This window comes from Cervus elaphus, chromosome 14 (assembly GCF_910594005.1).
Source record: "Cervus elaphus chromosome 14, mCerEla1.1, whole genome shotgun sequence".
Lineage (NCBI taxonomy): Eukaryota > Metazoa > Chordata > Mammalia > Artiodactyla > Cervidae > Cervus > Cervus elaphus.
Window position 1 is genome coordinate 29,423,531 of NC_057828.1, and position 24,215 is coordinate 29,447,745.

General features: G+C 41.4%; 1 protein-coding gene across 4 annotated transcripts in view; it reads right to left on the reverse strand.

The window, feature by feature from the left end:
• NVL (nuclear VCP like) overlaps positions 1–7,468 on the reverse strand; it is a 92,102-nt gene extending 84,634 nt beyond the window's left edge. Inside the window, exons 1-4 of one of the 4 annotated variants that reach the window (XM_043923540.1) lie at positions 7,294–7,468; positions 2,839–2,912; positions 261–313; positions 79–178 (exon numbers count right to left, since the gene is read on the reverse strand). In XM_043923540.1, the coding sequence (XP_043779475.1) occupies positions 79–178; positions 261–313; positions 2,839–2,912; positions 7,294–7,350 (284 nt within the window). In that variant the 5' untranslated portion in view covers positions 7,351–7,468. Of the gene's footprint in view, positions 1–78; positions 179–260; positions 314–639; positions 658–2,838; positions 2,913–7,293 lie in introns of those variants that run through there. The other 3 variants (XM_043923539.1, XM_043923541.1, XM_043923542.1) reach the window with 3 other exon arrangements.
• Positions 7,469–24,215: the final 16,747 nt, after the last annotated feature.

Sequence of the window (24,215 nt, forward strand, 5' to 3'; positions counted from 1 at the left end):
ACTTGGAAGTTTTACAGGTAGGAATGTAACATGATTGGGTTAATGTTTTAGAAAAACCCTCCACTCCATAATCCTTACTCATTATCCTCTTCACCGTGTCTTGCTCTTTTGGCCAGATGTTCATCTTCTAAGTCTGCTAGATCCTTATGTTCTTTCTCACTGCTAATTATGCTAAAAACTGAAACAAAAAGAAAAATGCCATGAGCTAAAACAATTCTATGACTTCATTAATAATTCAGCTCTAACACTAAAAGACTCACCTTTTTCCACCTGAATCCTAAAGGCATTTCTTTTCCTTCGACCATAGTCTATACTGAAAAACATAACAAGAAGTTTAGTACCATGGTCTCCACCAATATTTTCCCATTAAGCTCAATCTAAATTGAGAACATAACCTTACATGTATATATGATTATGTCACTATACTTACATTAACCATAAACTTATTTTCAAACAAATTCTATGTTTATATTTTTACTACTCTAATTTTCCTTGACTAGAAATAGGGTTATAGCCGCAGCAAAGTTGCCAGCTTGTACTGAAGAAGACAGAGGAGGGATGAAATGAAGGAAGGCTACTGGACTTCTTGGATCCCACAAGACAAGCCAAAAGAACAATGCAGCTGTGAACATGCGTTACCCTTCAAAAAAAGGCAAGGCAGCTCCAAGGGAAGCTCCGAAGTTGGCAGGGCTGCCACTGACACAACGCGCCCAGGGGACTCAGGCCCAGGCAGAGGCACTGTCTCTTGTTTGGTTCCAAGTAGCAGGGCAGTCATTCTAGTGAGTCCAGAGGACAGCGAGCTGAGTCAAAAACAATTACTCTTAAAGTCGAGTGACTCTGCCTTGCCAGGTTTTGGACTTGCTTGAGACCATGACCCCGTTCTTCTTCCCAATTTCTCCTTTTGGAAAGAGAACGTTTATCCTATGCCTGTCCCATCATATTTAGGAAACAGGTTAAGTTGTTGTCTGACTTCACAAGTTCACAGCTGGACAGGAATTTTACCTCAGGAGGAACTATACCTCCAGTCACACCCATGCATACATATTAGTTACTCAGTCATGTCCGACTCTTTGCGACATGTCCGACTCCATGGACTGTAACCCACCAGGTTCCTCTGTCCATGGAATTCTCCAGGTAGGAATACTGGAGTGAGTCACCACCTCCTTCTCCAAGTCACACCCGTACTTGAGTTAAATGATATTCAGAGGAGATTTTGGATTCAGAGTTGATGCTGAAATTGGTTAAGAACTTCTGGGACTGTGGGGATGGACAGAGTGTATTTGCAAACAATGAAGGCATGAATTTTGGGGGGCAAAAGGGCAGTGTTAGGAGCTGAACTGTGTCCCCCTAAAATTCATAATGTTTAAGTCCTAATCCTCAGGATCTCAGTATGTACCTGTTTTTGGAGATATGGTTTTTAAAGATGCAACTGAAGGGAGGGAGGTAGGAGGGGGGTTCAGGATGGGAGGGACACAGGCATACCTGTGGTGGATTCATGCTGATGTATGGCAAAAAACCATTACAATATTGTAAACTAATTATCCTCCGATTAAAAGAAATTAATTTAAATAAACAGACACATTAAAAAAAAAAAGATGTAACTGAAGGGACTTCCCTGGAGGTCCAGTGGTTAAGACTCTGCACTGCCAATGCAGGGGGCATAGGTTCCATCCCTGGTCAGGGAATAAGATCCCACATGGCACGCAGTATGGCCAAAAGATAAAAGAGGTAACTAAGGTAAAATGAAGTCATATGGGTGGGCCCTAATCCAATATGATCAGTGTCTTCTTAAGAATAAGAGATTAGGATACAGAAGGAAGACCAAGTAGAGACACAGGGAGAAGACAGCCATCTGCAGGTCAGGAAGAGACCTCAAAAATAAACCAATCCTAAAATAAATAAATAAATAAATAAACAAACCAATCCTGACAACTCCTAGATTGTGAACCTGTAGCCTCCACAACATTAAGGAATACAATTTCTATTGTTTAAGCCACCTAGTCTATCATGCTTTTTGATGGCAGCCTTAGCAAACTAATATACAGACAAAGGGAGAGAAGAAAACAGAGACACAAACATACAAAGCAGGCATAGTTAATGAGGCAAGGTATCAGAAGACCTGGAATTGAGGCACAAAAGAAGGATTTAATCTTTAGTGCAAAGACAACATGAGTGACACATCTTTAGATAGTCAGGAAGCTGAAGGAGATCACGCCTGATGGTTTTCATTTTTTAGTGAAGAAAAGAAGTAGTACTACTGACCCTCGTGAGTAAGATGCTTAAATCTAAGAAGTAGCCATTTTCATTAATAACAAGGGCAGCTCCTTGCATATAACTAGTGCTTGATAAATGCTTGTAAATGAACTGAGTTCTAAACCTGTGGATTGCTGAACTAAAGCCAGCGGCTATAAATATCAACTGGAAATTTAGGCAGGATGGAAATTTAAAAAATGGTTGGAAAGGGGCTTCCATGGTGGCTCAGGGGTAAAGAATCCCCTGCCAATGCAGGTGACATGGGTTTGAATCCTGGCCCAGGAAGATCCCACATGCTGCAGGACAACTAAGCCCATGCGCCTCAACTACTGAGCCTGTGCTCTAGAGCCCAGGAGCAACAACTACTGAGCCCAAATGCTCTAGAGCACATGCTCTGCAACAAGAGAAGCCCCCGCAATGAGAAGCCCAAGTACCATAACTAGAGAGTAGTTCCCGACGGCCACTAAAGGAAAGCCCTCACAGCAGGAAGACCCAGCACAGTCATATAAATAAATACACAAATAAATCTTAAAAAACAAAATGGTAGGAAAGAAAAGCAAAAATCTGGAAACTACATTTCTTTACCTGTACATTCTTTGTAAATCAGATGCTAAGACACCAGTGTCCACATATTTGCCGCATCTGTTACTGGTGAGGTACTAAAACAGAAAACATGATAAACATTAACACCATAATTCAAACTCAGTGATTATAATCAACAACTAAGAGATCGAGCTATTCGAACATGTTATACTTTAATATAAACTCTTCATTAATAAAGTATGCTAGAAACATAAATAAAAATCACCAGATAATTGCCAAGTCATAACCAAAGAATTTAATTAACACTATTAATCACTATGGCAATGCAATAACAATAACCAGAATGGCTATAAGGCAGTAGGTGAGAGCTTATTATATCCTAGATTCCCAAACATACCACAACAAAGCACTGAACTCATAAGAGCACTAAGGGATATTTTAAATTTGAAGGAATGCAAAAATATTTGATCTGTCCATCTGCAGGAACTACACGTAACCCTCAAACAACATGGGTTTGAACTGCACCGGTCCACTTACAGCAGATTTTTTCAATAAATACATTTTACAGTACTACGTGATCCAGGGCTGGTTGAATATGTCAATATAGAACCACAAATATAAAAAGCCAACTATAGCTATACACAGATTTTCAAATGAATGGGGTTGGGGGGGAGAAGGGGATGTTGGCATCCCAACCCTCATATTGTTTCAAGGGTCAACTGTACTAGCCTGAGACAATTCATGGTTTCAATATTTTTTTTTTTTTCATGGTTTCAATATTAAAGCACCTTCTGATGATGTCATATCTTTGCAAAACTGGGTTTCCAGCATTTGCTATAATAAAAATCAAGGTGGAACAGGAAATGAATAGCAGTGTCAATCTGATCGCAAAGTGTAAGAAGTTGTGCCGTGCCCAAAAGGCACACAAATTTCACCAGTGAATAACTGTGGTTATTTAAGAATGAAAATATTGGGTCAGCCAAAGTAAAAAACCTGAATGGACTCTTTGGCCAACACAATACAAACGTATTGGGGCCTGGGCTTCCGTGGTGGCTCAGCTGGTAAAGAATCCGCCTGCAATGCGGGAGACTTGGGTTCGATCCCTGGGTTGAGAAGATCCCCTGGAGAAGGAAAGGGCTACCCACTCCAGTATTCTGGCCTGGACAATTCCAAGGACTGTATAGCCCACAGGGTCATAAAGAGTCAGAAACGACTGAGCAACTTTCACTGACTGACTTTGGGACCTAGAAACAATATGAAAAAAACTACTTTACTAAGGGCCTGCTAAACCTGCTCTAGGGGCCTTTTACACATTCTCTCTTTTAGTGCTCACAATGCTATGAGGCAGATGTTACTCTCCCCCTATTTATTTTTCAAAAATTATTTATTTATTGGCTGTGCTGGGTCTTCGTTGCTGCATGGGCTTCCCATTGCAGTAGCTTCTCTTGCTGCAGAACAGGGGCTCCAGGATGCGCAAGCTTCAGTATTTGCGGCTCCGGGCTCCAGAGCACAGCCTCAGTAGTTGTGCTACACGGGCTTAGTTACTCCGGGGCATGTAGGATCTTCCTGGATCAGGGATGGAACCATGTCTTCTGTATTGGCAGGCAGATTCTTGACCACTGAGTAACAAGGAAAGTCCTCCCCACTGATCTGAAGCTTTAAAAGCTTATTTACTTGCTTACCAGCCCATAAGTTACAGGGCCAGATTTTAAACCTAGAATGTTTGGTGATCAACTCCCAAGTTTCAATATTTGCTAATTATCTAGTCTAGGTTCCCCACTTCATACAGCAATTTCTTTCTTTTTTTTTTTTTTAGCAATTTCTTCTCAAGGAACCCTAACACATGAGAACTGCTGCTGCATAAATGCCCCCAATGGCAAGAGACTAGGTGTCCAAAGCTGCAGTTTCAGTTAACTGTCCCCTTTTCTGGACTCCTATAGCATGCTGTCATTTACCACAGTCAATCCTGAATTGCACATATACATCTCAAACCCACTGCAAATCAAAAAGCAACAGGACTAAAACCACTTTAATCAGCTAAGTTTTAGAGTAATCTGCTATATAGCAATAGATTAATGTGCTAGCTAAAAGGAGGCAAGTGTATTACTTGAAAGATGTCTAAAACATATCACTAAATGAAACAAACAAGCAGAAGAGATGCGGATGAGCCTGTGAGTGTGATTTTAAAAAATATATACATCTGTAAGTGCATATATGCATACAAAATTTTAAAACAGGTACAAGAGAAATTCTCCATGATTACTCATGCAGAAGTGGAGTGGAGATGAAGAGAATTCTTTCTTCTCATTTTATACCCTCCAGTTCCATTTATATTAAACCTTAAGCGCCTATTACTCTTATTTTTTTAGTTACTATTTATTTGACTGTGCTAGGTCTTAGTTGTGGCACACAGCATCCCTGGTCTTCATTGCAGCATGTGGGATCCAGTTCCCTGATCAGGGCTCAAACCCAGGTTCCCTGCACTGGGAGCATGGAGTCTCAACCACCAGACCAGCAGGGAAGTCCCCCTATTACTTTTGTAACGAACCAAAGTAAAACCAAGAGAGGAAAACTGCTAATGTCAAACGCTGCAGAGCAGACAAGTATGGCAAAGACTGAGAAGAGGCCACTGGAGTTAGTCATTAGGAGTCACTGCTCGGAGATATGAATAAACTGCAGCAGCAAACTGCGAACATTCAGAGAAAGAGCAGTTAAGTGAGTAAACTGCAAAAACAAATGTCCTGTGCCCAGGAAGTCTGAGAAGGTCCATGTGGATAGGACCGTGCAATCAAGGGAGATTACAAAAGGGGAAAAAAGCAATGGACAAAAAGGTAGATGGGGCCAAAATACATAGGGCTATTTAGGATGGATTTTACTCTGGATGTCTGAAAGTCCACAGAAGGGTTCTGAGTAGGACCCCGGCCCACTCCCATTTTCACTTTAAAATGAACTCCCTGGCTGCTCTGTGTAGAACAGACTGAATAAAAGCAGAAACAGTGAGATCAGTTAGGAGGTATTTCAACAGTCTAACGAGAGTGTGGTTTGGACTAGGATGTTAGAAAGAAAGTGAAAGCCTCTCAGTCCTGTCCGACTCTTTGCGATCCCATGGACTGTAGTCCACGGAATTCTCCAGGCCAGAATACTGAAGTGGGTAGCCTTTCCCTTCTCCAGGGGATCTTCCCAGCCCAGGGACTGAACCCAGGTCTCCCACATTGCAGGTGGATTCTTTACCAGCTGAGCAACAAGGGAAACCAGAGAATACTGGAGTGGGTAGCCTATCCCTTCTGCAGCGGATCACCCCGACCCTGGAATCGAACCGGGCCTCCTGCATTGCAGTTGGATTCTTTACCAACTGAGTTATCTGGGAAGCCCAAGTGATTAGGTTTGAAGTATATTTTGAAGGTAAAGCCAAATAAGTCACTGATTAATTGGTTACACGAAGCAAGAGTCAGAATGATTTTTAAGGTTTTGGGCCTTAACAAATGGATGGATGGTGCAATGTCATTTACTGAAATAAAACAACACAAAGAAAGGAACAGTTTGGAGAAGAAGATCAATACTCTAAGCTGAAATCCTGTAAGATACTCATGAGGAGATGTTGAGTAGGCAGCTGGATATATCAATCTGGAATTCAAGATAAAATCAGCGCTGGATTATAATATAAATTTTGAAATCATGAATGGATGTATAATATTTAAAGGTACTAGACTGGATGAGATCACCTAGAAGTGTGCATAGATAGAAGATAAAGAGAAGGTAAGAGCACGGGTGCTCAAGGCACTTCCAACATATAAAGTGACAGGAAGAAACAGATTCAAAAAACAGACATAGGAGCTGGAAGGGTAAAAGAAAAACAAGGTGAGAATATAGCTCTTAAAGTCTCTCTCCCTCCTTCTAACTGAGTGCTTAGTAATCTAAATGTCCAAGGCATTTACCACACAATGCATTCCACTGACGATTATGAATACGAAAAAAAAAAAAAAAAAAAACAACGGCAGGTAAAGTGCCCGTTATAAAGTAAGATTCAGAGTACTTGTCTTTACTGGTGTCCGAACCTGACTCCAAGTTTCCTAAGAAAGGAACTTAACGTATTCTTTATGACCCCGAAAGCAATTCGTCCCTACAAGGTTTCGAGGAATATTTCCTTCCCAACTTCACAAGACAGGAAGTTTTAAATTCAAACGCCATCTCCACTCTCTTTACGGATCTGCACAGAGATCAGGCAGATCCGAGCAGACCCTCATCAAGCTGCAGCCTCTCATGGTCTCGGGCTGCGCCTTGCAACTCGGCCGCACAGTGAGGAGGAAGGGGCTTGAACCACCCGCGAAGAAGTGGAGTCGTCAACAGCCCCACGCTCGAATCCAGACTGGCGCTGGCGGCAAGTCAGTCCGAACTGGAAGCCTCCCCCCTTCTCCCAGCTGCGCCGAGAAAGGGCCTCTGGGGCTCCTGAGCAGCGAAGGCGGACCACTCTGAGGGCTGGCCGTGCGGGATACACACCTGGATGACGCGCTGCTTCAGTTTATTATCCACGAACCTCGCGGGCCTGGGCTTCATCGCAGCTGCCTCGGCTGTTGCTGCACGGGCTTCACGTGAAGCGGGGGCCTCCCCTAGGCTGCCCACGGCGATTGCCCGGCCAGCTGCCCACGGAAATGCTCCCCAACCACCCTAGCCCACGCCGTTCCCTTCAAGACTTTTGTAGCGCGAGTAAAGGGGAAAGAATCACAGAGAACACGAAGAAGGTTTGAGAGCAGAGGGGAGTTTTTCAGAGTCTTATTTTACAGGCTTGTCCAAGAGGCCCTGGAAGACAAGGACCCATTTGAACACTCTCAACTTTATTGTTCCTGACTCTGCGGACACGCGCAGGGGCGGGAGCTGGGAGGTTCCTGCGGGGGCGTGGCCATCCACATCTGTAACAGGTTTCTGGCCTTTCTAGGCGCACCGTTTGCTAACTTAGTTAATCTTGACCTGGAATCTTAACAAAACCGAAACTAGATGCAGCCACCCCCCTGCTTGTTTTCCCACCCAGTGACCCACGTTACTGAGTCCCGACAAAGGGGCTTGCTGTCCAAAAAAAAAAATTAGCTTAACCAGAAAACTAAACCATCTGTTACATTTGGGAATCGCTTGGTCTTATGATATTTTCGGCAGACAATTCCTTGAGCACATCCACTGGCAGACTCTATCTTGGGCTAGAAACCCCGGAATTTTCTTAACTGTATGTATTTGCCCCCAAAGAAGTTTATCTTGCACCTAAGAAGATACAAATAATCAATTTTCAAAAAAATTTACTGTCTTTAGTTTCTGCCTCTTTGCTAGTTTCAGTTGTGTTTTCAGTATTCTTATTTGAGGTCTTACTTGGCTTATGAGACTTTTAAATGCAGCCTATATGTCAGCAAATTTGGAAAACTCAGCAGTGGCCACAGGACTGGAAAAGGTCAGTTTTCATTCCAATCCCAAAGAAAGGAAAAGCCAAAGAATGCTCAAACTACCACACAATTGCACTCATCTCACACACTAGTAAAGTAATGGTCAAAATTCTCCAAGCCAGGCTTCAGCAAAACATGAACTGTGAACTTCCAGATGTTCAAGCTGGTTTTAGAAAAGGCAGAGGAACCAGATATCAAATTGCCAACATCTGCTGGATCATCGAAAAAGCAAGAGAGTTCCAGAAAAACACCTATTTCTGCTTTATTGACTATGCCAAAGCCTTTGACTGTGTGGATCACAATGAACTGGAAAATTCTGAAAGAGATGGGAATACCAGACCACCTTACCTGCCTCTTGAGAAACCTATATGCAGGTCAGGAAGCAACAGTTAGAACTGGACATGGAACAACAGACTGGTTCCAAATTGGGAAAGGAGTACGTCAAGGCTGTATATTGTCACCCTGCTTATTTAACTTACATGCAGAGTACATCATGAGAAACGCTGGGCTGGATGAAGCACAAACTGGAGTCAAGATTGCCAGGAGAAATATCAATAACCTCAGATATGCAGATGACACCACACTTATGGCAGAAAGTGAAGAGGAACTAAAGAACCTCTTGATGAAAGTGAAAGAGGAGAGTGAAAAAGTTGGCTTAAAGCCCAACATTCAGAAAACGAAGATCATGGCATCTGGTCCCATCACTTCATGGCAAATAGATGGGGAAACAATGGAAACTGTGGCTGACTGTTTTCTTGGGCTCCAAAATCACTGCAGATGGTGATTGCAGCCGTGAAATTAAAAGAAGCTTACTCCTTGGAAGGAAAGTTATGACCAACCTAGACAGCATATTAAAAAGCAGAGACATTACTTTGCCAACAAAGGTCCGTCTAGTCAAAGCTGTGGTTTTTCCAGTAGTCATGTATGGATGTGAGAGTTGGACTATAAAGAAAGCTGAGCACCGAAGAATTGATGCTTTTGAACTGTGGTGTTGGAGAAGACTCTTGAGAGTCCCTTGGACTGCAAGGAGATTCAACCAGTCCATCCTAAAGGAGATCAGTCCTGGGTGTTCATTGGAAGGACTGATGTTGAAGCTGAAACTCCAATACTTTGGCCACCTGATGCGAAGAGCTGACATTTGAAAAGACCCTGATGCTGGGAAAGGTTGAGGGCAGGAGGAGAAGGGGACGACAGAGGATGAAATGGTTGGATGGCATCACCGACTCAATGGACATGAGTTTGGGTAGGCTCTGGGAGTTGGTGATGGACAGGGAGGCCTGGCATGCTGTAGTTATGGGGTTGCAAAGAGTTGGACACGACTGAGGGACTGAACTGAACTGAAGTAGTGCATTGAGGTGTGGAGAGGAGATGGAATTAAGAAAAGGTGGTGAAATGTTGACAGTGTGGATAAACAATGTTGCCTGCCATTTTAGTAAACAAAGAATGTTGTGGCCATAATGCCATCAGCCACTATCCTGCCCCTAATGGTGCACCCTGAGAGGACTACCGGAGCAGGTTGCAATTTTCTACTCAAGGAGATCCTCCTCTTGACCCAGGGATTGAACCCGTGTCTTTTGTGTCTCCTGCATTGACAGGCGGATTCTTACCACTAGGGCCACATGGGAAGCCCACGAAGTGTTAGTCACTCAGTCGAGTCAGACTCTTTGAGACCCCATGAACTGGGGAAATGGCAACCCACTCCAGTATTCTTGCCTGGGAAATCCCATGGACAGAGGGGCCTGTTGGGCTACAGTCTAGGGGAGTCACAAAGAGTCGGACTCAACTGAGGGACTGAGCACCAGATGTACTACATAGAATAAAACGGGCCCAGCAGCATTACAACCTATGCCAAGCAGCATAGCTTATTAGACTACAATTTGTTTGAGAGTACTATCCTATTGTCAGCTTCATGGGTGTGTGACCTGTGTGGTTGCAAAGAGCTTTGTGCTCAGAAAGGGCTCAACACTGGGATAATGCTCCACAATTGCTGTCCTGAAATTCTTAATACTGTTTGAACAAGTGGCCCCTTATTTTAATTTTGTACAGGGCCCTGAAAGTTATGTAACTTATTTGGACCTTAAGTACTCTAGAATGCAAACTTATTAAAGGCAAGAAGTATTTTTCACCCATTTATTGCATCAGGTGCAATAGGCAATAATTCAAAGTAAGTTAATACTCGGCATCAATAATGGTATGCTAGAACATTTTCCATTGGAATTATTTCCAGTAATTATTGCCCTGAAGATAATTTTACATCAATTCCATTGTTCAGATTTTACAGTACCATACAACTAAACCAAAAAGATTACTGAATAGTAACCTGAGCACATGTACATCTCAAGAACTTCCTACAGTAAATGAATTGTCCTCCATTCTTTGATGGCGCAATCCCACCTAGTGGTAATGGCATATTTTACTTTCTATTTTTCACAGCTTTGCCCTCCCAGACCTTGTACCTCACTAAAAAATAGCCCCTTGTCTAATTTTGCTTCTTAATTGAGGTGCTATGTGTCCTGATTTACTCAAGACCGTCCCAATTTTTGCCTCTTGATCCAGCACAATTATTATTACTATTTTGTCCAGGCGTTGCAGCATTTGGGATCATCCCTGACCAGGGATTGAACCCCTGCCCCCTGCAGTGGGAGCATGGAGTCTTAAACACTGGACCACCAGGGAAGTCTCAGCACAAGTTACTTTAATTTTTGGCCACGCTATGTGGCATGTGGGATTTTAGTTCCCCAACCAAGGATCAAACTTGCACCCCCTGCATTGGAAGATGACATCTTAACCACTGGATTGCCAGGGAAGCCCTCAGCACAATTACTAAGAGTATCCTTTCGTGGAAATGAGTGAAAGTCACCCAAATGAGAACAGGCAAAGACTATTCAGAGCTTGCAATAATAGCAAGGGAGTTGACCACCGTCCCTTGTATTTTGGCAGAGACTCAAAGGCGGGTAAAGGACTGGGGAAGCTTCATAATTGAAAGAAGGGAAGGTTTCAGATATGTGCTGACTGAAGGCTGTCGGCACAGAGAAGCTGTAGAAGGGCTAACTAAAAAGCAGGCCTCTCTGTGACTAGTTGTGTGTGCTCAGCCCCTCGGTCATGTTCAATTCTTTGTGACCCCATAGACTGTAGCCCACCATAGTACTAGAAGGGTTGCCATTTCCTACTCCTAGGGATCTTCCTGACCCAGAAATCTAATCTGCATCTCTTGTGTCTTCTGCATTGGCAGGCAGATTCTTTACACTGTGCCACCTGGGAAGCCCATGTGACTAGTTCAGGGAGTATACTTGGTTTTTTCTGGTGAGTCCTGTCAGTGGAGTCCTGGACATTCGGGACATTCGGGACATTCGGGCTTCTGGGATTGTTTGCTAGAGATATTGTTCTGACTTCCTATAAGTCTGACTTGTAGATAGCTGATTGGTTTCCTGGGCTGGTTGCTGCAGCTTATAAATCAGAGCGTTGTTTTTCTGTTTTGTTTTACAGGGTCTGGCCATTGTTCATTTGTATACTCAGTTTCCCACCTTTATCTCTCAAGGGTTCCAGTTTAGACAATGAATTATATGGTCATCAATGTATAATAGGAACATGGAGAAAAATTGTGAGAGTGTGCATAGCTGAGATTCCTTACCAAGGTTCAAAAGGGAGGTGGCCTGCTTGCTGTGAGCTTGAGACTGAGTCTGTATCCATGTTTTCTGAGATGAGGAAAAGAGTCTTCAATTTGGTTTATTTTGTGAAGGTCAATAATTCCGATTTCTAATCAAGTTTGTCCTCCTTTGAGATGAATGCCTTATTCACATTCCCTAATCCTAATGGAATAAAAGTAAATTTTTAAGCTGGCATTTTTTTCATTATATCTACACATGTTTGTTGTCTACTATATGGCAGTTGCTATGCTAAAGTCAGAGGATACAGTGATGATCACAGATATGGTCTTGGAACTTATATTCTAGTGAGAGGGTCAAGCAGTGGGCTGGCAAAATAATAAACACGTGGGACTTCCCTGGTGGGCCAGTGGTTAAGAATCCACCTTGCAATGCAGGAGACATGGGTTTGAACCCTGATTGGAGAACTAAGATCCCACATGCCATGCAGGCTGCAACTAAGACCTGATGCAGCCAAAATAAATAAACAAACATATAATTACAATAATGACAGATTTCAAAAGTTGAGTCTAAGATTTATGTGAAAGAACAAATGGCCAAGAAGAGCAAAAGATTGTCGAGTGAGAATTTAATATCATTACTCCTTTGAAAAAAAACTTTACTGATGTATCTATAATAAAATGTATTCATCTTAAGTGTATAATTCAATACTTTTTTGAGGTAAAAGTAACATAAAATTCACCATTTTAATTATAATACAGATAATATTTTGTGACTCTTAGTATATTTGCAGTGTTGGGCCAGGGTCATGAATACATAGTTCAAGAATATTTTCTTTTCAGTTCCAAAAGAAAGCCCATTCCCCTTAAGCAATCACTACCAATTCCTCCCTTTCCTCAGCCCCTGGAAAACATTCTAGGCTACTTTTCGACTCTATGAAAGTGAAAGTGTTAGTCATTCAATCATTTCACACTCTTTGCAACCTCATGGACTATAGCCTGCCAGGCTCCTCCATCCATGGGATTCTCCTGGCAAGAATACTGGAGTGGCTAGCCCTTCCCTTCTGCAGGGGATCTTCCCAACCCAAGGATCGAACCCATGTCTCCTGCATTGCAGATGGATTCTCTACTGTCTGTCTCTTTGAATTTGCCTATTATGGACATTTCATATGCATGAAATCATATAACATGTGATTTTTTGTGTCTGGCTTCTTTCACTGAGCCTAGTTTGTTTTCAAGATTTATCCAGGTTGTAGCATGTACTGGCATTTCATTCCTTTTTGTGGTTGTGTAATATTCCATTCTATAGATGTGTCACGTTTTACTTATCAATTCATAGTTGTTCGACATTAGGATTATTTTATCTTTTTAGCTTATAAGAATAATGCTGCTTTGAGCACTTGTATACAAATTGTTCTCTGAATACCTGGTTTCAGTTTTCTTGAGTATACAGCTAAGACTGGGATTGCTAGGTCATGTAGGAATTCAATATTTATCTTTTTGAAGAACAACCAAACTGTTGTCCATAGCAGCCGCAGTATTTTACCTTCCCACCAGCAGTGTATGAAGGTTCCAGTTTCTACATATCCTCTCCAAGACTTATTTTCTGTCATTTTGTTTTTTAATTACAGTTATCCTAGTAGATGTGAAATGATAGCCCATTGTTTTTGATTTGCATTTCCCTAAAGTTTATTTCTTGATGGTTGCCCTGGGATGTACAATTAAACACCTTAATTTATAACAATCTATTTTGAATTAATATATTTCAATAGCATATGAAAAGTTTGCTACTATGTATACACACACACACACACACACACACACATATATAGCAAAGTAATACTCAAAATTCTCCAAGCCAGGCTTCAACAGTATGTGAGCCAAGAACTTCCAGGTGTTCAAGCTGGATTTAGAAAAGGCAGAGGAACCAGAGATCAAATTGCCAACATCTGTAGGATCATAGAAAAAGCAACAGAGTTCCAGAAAAACATCTACTTCTGCTTTATTTACGCCAAAGCTTTTGACTGTGTGAATCACAATAAACTGGAAAATTCTTCCAGAGATGGGAATACCAGACCATCTGACCTGCTTTCCTTGTGGCTCAGCTGGTAAAGAATATACCTGCAATGCAGGAGACCTGGGTTTGATCCCTGGGTTGGGAAGAGCCCCTGGAGAAGGGAAAGGCTACTCATTCCAGTATTCCGACCTGGAGAATTCCATGGACTGTATAATATATGGGGTTGCAAAGAGTCGGACACGTCTGAGCAACTTTCACTGACTTATTTGCCTGCCTCCTGAGAAACTGGTATGCAGTTCAAGAAGCAAAAAGTTAGAACCGGACGTGGAACAACAGACTGGTTCCAAATTGGGAAAGGAGTAGGTCAAGCCTGTATATTATATATATATATATATATATATATTATCACTCTGCTTTTTTAACTTCTGTGCATAGTACATCATGTGAAATGCCAGGCTGGATGAAGCACAAGCTGGAATCAAGATTGCCGGGATAAATATAGTAATCTCAGATATGCAGATGACACCACCCTTATGGTAGAAAGTGAAGAGGAACTAAAGAACCTCTTGATGGAAGTGAAAGAGGAGAGTGAAAAAGCTGGCATATTGACATACACACACACACACACACACACACACACACACACACACACACACATACATATATATATATAGCTTTGTCACTCTCATTACATATTTATACACTGTGTGCCCATCAGTAGATTTGTAATTACAGTTTTAAGTAATTGTATTTTAAATCATATAGGAAAGAAAGAATTACAAACCAAAATTAAATTAACATTGACTTTTATATTTACTTATGTTGTTACTTTTACCAGAATTCTTTATTTCCTCACATGGTTTCAAATTAGTGTCCCTCATTTCAGCCTAAAGGACTGATCCTCTTTATTTTTTTAGTAGTGAATCTACTAGCACAGAAATCTCTGGTTTTGTTTACCTGAGAATGTTTTCATTTCTCCTTCATTTAAAAACATTTTAGAGGGGAAAGCATGGGAAAGGGATAATTAGGGAGTTTGGGATGGACATGGACACACTGCTATATTTAAAATGGGTAACCAACAAGGACCTACTGTATAGCATATGGGACTCTGATCAATGCTCTGTGGCAGGTTGGATGGGGAGGGGAGTTTGGGGGAGAATGGATCCATGTACATGTATGACTGAGTCCCTTCACTGTTCATCTGAAAATATCACAACATTGTTAATCAGCTATACCCCAACACAAAATAAAAAGTTAAAAAAACATTTAATAATATGTAAACAAATTTTCAAAAATATGTAACAGTTCACCATCTTAACTATTTCTAAGTGTATATTTCAGTAATGTCAACCAAATTAACATTGTTGAACAACAGATCTCTACAACTTTTTCTTCTTGCAGAACTGAAACTCTGTATGCATTGACTAAAAAGTCCACATTTCCACCTCAACTCAGTCCCTGGAAACCACCATTCTACTCTTTGTTTCTGTGAGTTTGACTACTAGGGTATCTCATATAAATGGAATCATTCAGTATATGTCTTTTTGTGGCTGGCTTATTTCAATGTAGCATAATATCCTAAAGGTTTATCCACATCATAGCATGTGACATGAATATTATCCATGAAAGGCTGAATAATATTCTGTTGCATTTATATACCACATTTTCTTTATCCATTGATCTGTCAAGGAACATTTGGGTTGTTTCGACCTCTTTGCTATTGTCAATAATACTGCAATAAACATGGGTGTGCAAATCTCTCTTCAAGATTTTGTTCTTTGTGTATATACCCAGAAATGAGATTGCTGGATCATATGGTAATTCTATTCTGAAGTTTTTGAGACACTTCCATCCTATTTTTTTATAGTGGTTGAACAATTTTACATTCTCATTATCAGTACACAAGGGTTCCAGTTTCTCCATATCCTCATATATTGACCATATAAATATGTGTCTTTTTATGAATGTTCTATTTTGTTCCACTTACCTGTGTGTGTGTGTGTGTGTGTGTGTACTTAGCAGCTCAGTCGTGACTGACTCTGCAACCCCGTGGAGTGTAGGCCGCCAGGCCCCTTGGTCCATGGACTCTTTCAGGCAAGAATACTGAAGTGGATTGCCATTTCCTCTTCCAGGGAATCATCGCAACCCAAGGATCGAACCCAAGTCTCCTGCATTGGCAGGTGGATTCTTTACTACTGTGCCACCTGTGCTGTCTCAACTCTCATTAATATCACAATGTCTTGATGGCTGTAGATTTAGTGTATCTTGAAATCAGCTGACGTGAATCCTTTAACTTTGTTTCTGTTTTTCAAAATCATCTTGAAAGGATTGTACTTCTAAGTATTATATTTCCTTTGCCTTTTTACATAAGTTTTAGAATAAGCTGGATACTTCTATAAAAGAAATCCTGCTATTGTTTTGATCAGAATTGCATTGAAACCATAGATCAGTTTTGGAGGAATTGACATTTTAAGCATTTTGAATGTTCTGAACCATCCACATTGTTTCTGTCCCTGTTCATTTAAGTGTTTGATTTATTTCATGAGTGTTTTGTAGTTATTGAAAAAAGATCCTGAAGATAACTTATTAGCTTTATCCTTAATATCTCACACATTTTTGGTGATAGTGTAAGTGGTACTGTTTTAAAATTTTCATTTCTAATTGTTAATTGATAGTATGTGCTTAATTGTGTCGAACTCTTTCCAGTCCCATGGACTGTAGCCTGCTAGACTCCTCTGTCCATGGAGTTTTCCAGGCAAGAATAATGGAGTGGTTGCCACTTCGAACTCCAGGGGATATTCTTGACCCAGGGATCTAATCTACGTCTCTTTTGTCTTCTGCATTGGCAGCCGGGTTCTTTACCACTAGCGCCACCTGAGAAGCCCCAGTAGTATGTGAAAATGCAATTGGTTCTTGTGTACTGACTTTGTGTCTTCCACTCTTGTTAATAAGACAATTGACATAGACAAAATCAATACCCTCCTTTTTAGCCCGTAAGTATTTTTTCTTCCCTTCTTGTACTGACTAGTCATAGCAGAGAACGGAAAGGAGGTACAACACTGAAAACAAAATTAAGCGAAAGTATTTGACTATGAAACCACAGTTCCATTTCCCCATTTGTCTCTCAGAGCACTGGCAGCCTGGCTTGTACTCCTGTAGGTAAGAACCTGGGCTTTTTTCTGGAGTAACTGAAGGGCCCTATGGAAAAGACCCATATTTGAGGAGGTGAGGGTCAACTACTGATCAGCTAGGTCACCACTGATCAACACACAATGAAACCATTAATCAACCAGTCCTGCTCATCCACACTGAGCTTCCAACTACCTTCTTTTTTCTTTGTTTTGCTTTTTGGCCATTCTGTGTGGCTTGTGGGATCTTAGTTCCCTGACCAGGGATCGAATCTGGGCCATTGGCAGTGAAAATGCAGAGTTCCAACCATTGAAGAACCAGGGAATTTCTCCAACCACCTTTTATTAGTATTTTTTTTTAATTTAACACAGGAAAAGACTGTCAAGAATCAAAGTTTGCTTGCACTGTGAATTACAGATCAAAACAAAGTAATGGTGGAAAAAATAGAGGAAACAAAGGCAAAGCACAGAGCAAAGTATTTCATCAAAACTTATACCCTTGTAAAAATGGGAAGGGGCTTCCCTAGTGGTTCAGCGGTAAAGAATCTGCCTGGAATGCAGGAGCTACAGGTGACACAGGTTCAACCCCTGGGTCGGGAAGATCCTCTGGAGGAGGGCATGGCAACCCACTCCAGTATTCTTGCCTGGAGAATTCCATAGACAGAGGAGCCTGGTGGGCTACAGTCCATGGGGTTGCAAAGAGTCAGACATGATTGAAGCCACTTGGCATGCACGCAGAAAGGGGAAGATACTGTATCACTGAAATAAGAAGAGGGTGCTATAAAACAGAACAATCGGAGGACAAAAAGAATCTCCTAAGTAAAAACATAATATTATAGACTTCATTAGAATGTCTATAATGTAAAGTGGAGAAATCCTTATAGAAAGTGAAACAAAAAATACGCAGGGATGAAAAGAGGAGAGGAAATATTCCTCAATCTAGGAGGTCCCAGTGTATAATTAAAAGTTTTATGAAGCTACAAGGGAGAAAGCAGAAATAGAAAATAATAATCAAAGAAGCAACCCTTAAAATGATCAGAACTGGAAGGCATGGGTATTTGTATTCAATGAGCCTACTGAATGCCTTGCACAATGAAGAAGACATGTTATCATGACATTTCAGAATGTCGAGGCTAAGAGAAGATCCTACATCTTTCAGGGAGAACAGACAAGATGCATCCAGGGTGTCAAAAATTTTAGAATGGCACAAAATTTTCCATGTGTGCAGTAATACAACGCTGTCAAAATTATTCTGGAAAATAATTTCAACCTATAATTCTGTACTAATTCAAAGTATCACTCAAGGTAGCAGTAAAAAGCTAGTCTTACTAGCTATATTTAGTAAAAAACTAGATATACTAAGTTTCCATGTAGCCTTACATCCATATATCCTTTCTCTGAGGGCTTCCCAGGTGGCACTAGTAGTAAAGAACCTGCCTGCCAATGCAGGAGACATAAGAGACGTGGATTTGATCCCTGGGTTGGGAAGATCCCTTGGAGTAGGAAATGGCAAGCCACTCCAGTAATTTTTCCTGGGGAATCCCATGAACAGAGTAGCCTGGTGGGCCACAGTCCATACGGTTGCAAAGAGTCGGACACAACTGAAGCAACTTAAAGTGCACGCACATCCTTACGCTGGAATCTACTGAGGGGAGCCATCCAGCAAGTGAGAAAGTGAAGTGAAAGTTGCTCAGTTGCGTCTGACTCTTTGTGACCCCATGGACTGTCCATAGAATTCTTCAGGCCAGAATACTGGAGGGGTATAAAGAGGAAAAGTTAAATTTTTTTACATAACTTGCTGCTCCTTATGTCTCTGTAACTCACCTTGCTCCTTGCAAAGTCTGGCTCACGTAGGTCTCAGAAAGTGGGGACTCACAATACTAGGAACTGGAGCTTATCTCACTCATCCTTGTCCTGCTCTTTGCAATCGCCTTAGCTCCTGCAAACCTGAAAACCTGCTTAATCATGCCTGTCTATGTATAAAAACTCTGTAACCCCTTAGTTTGGGGCTCAGAACTTGGAGCGTTAACTCCTCTGGGCCTGCCGGCATAATAAACCTGAGTTCTCCAACTCTCCGAGTGTGGTGCTTGGTTTCTCGAGTACTGGTTTCTACAACATTTCTGGAGGCCCCAGCGAGATTCCAACCACACCGGCCCCTTGAGTCACTGGACTGGTGGCGCAGCTGGGCTGGAGTGAAGGAACCCTGAGAAGAAGGAGGAGGCACCCCACCTGATGGTATTCCGGGTTCTCTTTTGGACCAGTGTTCCGACTCTCCGGATGGCCAAGCCCCGACTGGACTCACTGAGGGCCAGACCAACTCACCAGGAATGGCCACAGGATAAGGTAAAGCCCCGGGGCCAATTCCCAGTGAGGACCTACCCCAACGGGTAGAAGAGGAGACTGATCACCTCCTTGGGCTCCCCGGAAGGGAGCATCAGATAGCGAGAACTGGGGACTAGGGAGAAGGGAGGTATTGTGACTCATAACTTCTCTGGAGCTCCCAGGAAGGGAGCAACAGTGAAGGAACCCTGAAGACTGGGAGAAGGGAGGCATTGTGATAGCCTCGGAATGATTGTGAGTGTGTGACTGCTGATTGAACAGAGTGAGAGAAATTTTTTTTCTTGGAAACTGCCAAACCAATTCTCTTTGCTTATGCAATTAAAAACAACTAGCTTGTTAAAAGGCCTGCCTAGGAAAAAGCTTAAAGTTAACCCTTTCCTTGAAATACACAGCCAAATTTGTCTGAGACCTCAGCCTTGGGAAAATTAGAACTTCAAGCAAAGAAAAAAAAAAGGGATGAAAGAGATATTTTAAATCTCAAACAGAAAACTATAAGATATCTGTCGGTCTGTCTGTCTGGATTTATGTATGTTTCAGTGTATGTCTTTTGTTTTTTTCTGATAATATCATTTAAGTTGTAAATGAGTTCTAATTTAATTGGCATAAAGAAAAGTAAGTACTTACAAATCAAACAATTCTAAATACAAGAAACATTAACCTAAATAAATTTCAGACTCATGTAAACTGGGAAATATTCAATATTAAATATCTAGTATTAATGTTTGTTTGCTAATCTAATAAGGAAGTAGGATATATGCTTTTAATAAAGAAGGTATAAGAAATAAAATTACATTTTATAAAGGGAAAAGAAAGTAGGTCCAACTTACAGGTGGCTGTTAAAGAAAGTGGTTAAAAGGTTTGTGGAAAGTGGACCCTGAAAAAATGTTTTGTGCATGTTTAGGACTAAGTTTAAAATAAATTTAATTAAGTTTACCTAAATGAGTTTAAGGTAAGCTGGTTCAAAAACTTGAATTGGCCTGTCTCTCTGTTAAGAGGACATACTTTCTTCAGATGCTGAACTGCTTTTAATAATAGAGTTAAGTTTCTTTACCTCTTAATTGATCTGTTCTATATTTAACTTTGAAATCTTTTGTTAACTTTGACTAAGTGATTAACTATTATTTCACAGTAACTTATATGATCCTACCTGACTGAGTGTTATAAACCCTTTTGATGTTTATTGACAAAACTTCCTAAATAATTTGACTTCTAACTAACTTTGGGATGCTTCAGAAGGCCTCTGAGACATCCCAAAGAGCTATTAAGCTACCTGGGTTCATTGGACATGTTAAATTATATGAGAAGTACTATTGAAGGGGTGATAAATCTTCTCAGGTTATACTGTATGGTTGATGTTACTAATATAGATATACTAAAATTAAGTGAAATTCATATAGATCTGATATGCCCTGGTAAAATATGGTCAATCATAATTTTAGTTATCATATTAATGTGTTCTGACCAGGTTTCTTTGTTAACTACAATAGAATCAGATTTTAAACATGCCTTCTATGGTTTTACTCTCATGCTTTTAGAAGAATATTGCTAGTTTTTCAAAATTTATGGAAAAGACTTTCTAAGATTAAGCACATAAACAAATTTTGTTATTAACAGTAAGCTGGTACCAGGCTGGAATTTGGTCTTCTTTCTGTTTAGAGAACAAAGGTTTCTTAGAATGCAGCTTTTGATAACAGATTGTGAATTTATTTGCCTTTAAGTGATTTATATTTGTTTTTAAAATCTTTCTGTTACTTTGGCAAAGTAAATAAACATAATTTAAGATTATGGTACATGTAGACAAAGCTCATTCTGCTTCTATAAAAAATAACTCCTCATGGTTAGACTTTTGCTATCTTGATGTCCATAAAACATGGCAATAGTCTGCTCCTAAATCAGGAAATTAAAAATGGATAAACAACAGCTAAAAATCAAAGAGCCAGGGCTATGGGAAATCCAAGACAGTAGCTTGGCTTTACCTGGCTCCCTGACAGACCTTATTTTTTTTTTTTTTAGACCTTATTTTTATTTGATGGGTTAAAGCCTTCCCTGGCTACAGTGTTAATGCCCTTACAATGAGTTCTTCAAGAAAAAAAAAGAAAAGAAAAAATTGTGTTTCACTGAATATTAAGTTCTAGTTTTGTTAATTAAGGTCTGTGCTTACTAAGACTCACTTTTGAAATAGTTCCTTGTTGTGTTATATTGCTAAAAGGTTTAATTAAGTTATTAAAAAGGATACTCTAAGATTGTTTCTAAAGTTTATCTCAGTAACCAGTCTTTGGATAAAGGTCAGATGCTCCATGATACACAACCAGGAGATCAACACTTGGCTATAATCATTTAACTGAGTCAGATGACCTGGCGTATACCAGCCTATACCCAATGAAAGTTTTTGACTTAAATTCTTGCTTGTGACTTTACTAATAACTGTTGGCTATATTATTTTCTATGCAGCTTGTTTCAAAAGATTATTTCTTATGTTACCAAATGTGTGACTGAGCCTGTGATAAAATGCTGATATGCAGTTCCATATGAGATCAATAATTGTAATAATGTAACTCTAGATATGGGAAGACGCAACAAGAGGAAATATTTTCCTGGACCAAGAGGCTAGTAAGACAGGTGTGGTCCAGAGACTTTTGCTACTTACAAGGCCTGATCTAGGGACAACACATTGAGTGGCCTGTCAATGGAATCTTTGTTAGACCTAGGAATGAGCCTTCCCAACACCGTGGGACCCAATGACCATGAAATGCCCCCAAGACACAGTCAGATATGCGGCTATGAAGGGGCCCTACTGACTGAAAGTTGGCCCTTGCCAGCTGCCTCTACAAAGATTAAATCATGACCACTACAAGATGCTGACCTTTCAACACCCCCTTGAAAGGAGTTCAGGATGGAGACAAAAAATAGGGCACTCAGTGCTCTAGAAAAAACAAAAACAAAAACAGGCCTTCACATAGTCAGATGTTTTCAGGTAAAGATTTTTGTGAGTCCAAATTCTTGCATCTTCTCATACCTAGAGAAACACTAATGTCACAAATCAATGTCTGGACCTGGTTCTCCTGGCTAGCCCCTCAGCAGCTTTCCTACTTCTATTAATCTTTGGGCCATGTATCTTTAACTTTCTTGTTAAATTTGTTTCTCCAAGTAGTTGTATGACAAGAATATCCCCTGGCCAACACCCAGACAGTGCTAGAACAAGCTGCCTTATCATTCTGTGGACTCTCACCGCCCTCCATAAATGCACCCCGAGGTCCTCAGGCTAGTCTCCCTTTGAGGTCTTATATTGGAGACCACCCCCAGTGATAGAAAAGCTCAAGGGAGACCACCAACAACAGTTAGCGGACCTGGAGATGTCTCAACACCTCCAGGCCCTGGGAAAAGTCTTCCACCATATCACCCGAGAAACCTTAAAAAGGACACCCATTCCTTTGGGCAATTGGGTTCATCCCTATAAGCCAGGAGATGAGGTATGGGTTAAAGACTGGAAAACAGAACCACTTCAGCCAGTTTGGACAGGCCCTCTTATGGTCGTCCTGACAACCCCTACTGCTGTTTAAGTTACAGGCATCATCCTTGGATCCACCACACCAGAGTCAAGAAGGCAGGGGCTTCCTGGAATGAGGACACCTGGAAAACAGTTCGGGACCCCGAAAATCCCCTCGAGGTCTGGTTCCAAAAACAATGGTCTTCACCTACAGGAGACGCTGAGCCCTGCTCTGGTCACTCCAGAAGTGGACTAGTCCACTCATGGCAGAAGCTTGAGGAATCTTCAGCCTTGCTCCAGCCACACTCCAGCAGCTGGCTGGTCAACACATGGCGAAGCTTGAGGATCTGGCTGTCAAAATACCAGTGGGTTTTTGCTGTCAACCCTGGCCTCTGTCTTTGATGGTATTACTGCTATGCTCTTCGCTACAGGACTAGCTTCAGACATACCCCAGGACTGGGATTTGGGTCAGAAGCTGCGGTTAGCTGTCTGTTACCGCACCATAGTGGGAAGCCTCATTCTTGTTAGATGTTTCTTATGATCGATTCTCCCTACTAACTAAATCACTCACAGTATAGCTGACCACCCCTTCACAATAGGCTCAGTTGCTATAGCCGTGACAACCCAAAGATGGGGAGAAAACCTTTTGCAAGTGTTCAGTCATCTGTTATGTGCAGGCTGCTTTGCAGACTTTTGGTGTCCCTTGTTGTAACAGATGGTGCCGTTCCTTATCCATCATGCACCTGTCAACATCACAGTCAGCCCTTGGAACATCGCTTACTTAACCATCAGTTAAAACAATGTATAGATAGCCAGTCCTATAGGCCGATCACCTACTGCCTTCATAATCATGTAATGTAGATCCAGGGGCCTGGGTGCCAAAAATGTTTTCCCGTTATGCCCCCTGCTGCTGCTACCTTTCCCCCACCAGAGGATCCAAACGCCAGGTGGCATCCTGACACCATGGCATTGCCATTATGCCCCTGCGCCTCCATCTACCCCCAAATGACATGCAGATATTACAACCCAGAATAGGTGCCTGTCTGCCAAATAAATGGAAAAACCTACTGGGCAGGGATAATAATGCAGACAAACGAAATCATGCACCAACTTTGCCCTAAAAAATCAGGCTCCCCTAGTTGGCAGTATGACCCAGTTTACAGAGTCAACTCCCTCTTAGACCCTCATCTGCACCAGGTTCTCAACACAACTCATCGCCTTCTTAATGACACCAACCCCCAGCTGGCCAGGGATTGCTGACTTTGCTTATCCTTAGGCGCTCCATGGTATTTAGCCACACCAGTACCATTAAATAATGCAACAGCCATGGGAACGCCTATAGATCCACCCTTACAAGGGCCAATCTTAAGGGCAATTGAGTTAACTCAAAAGGCTCCAGAATGCTTTACAAATGATG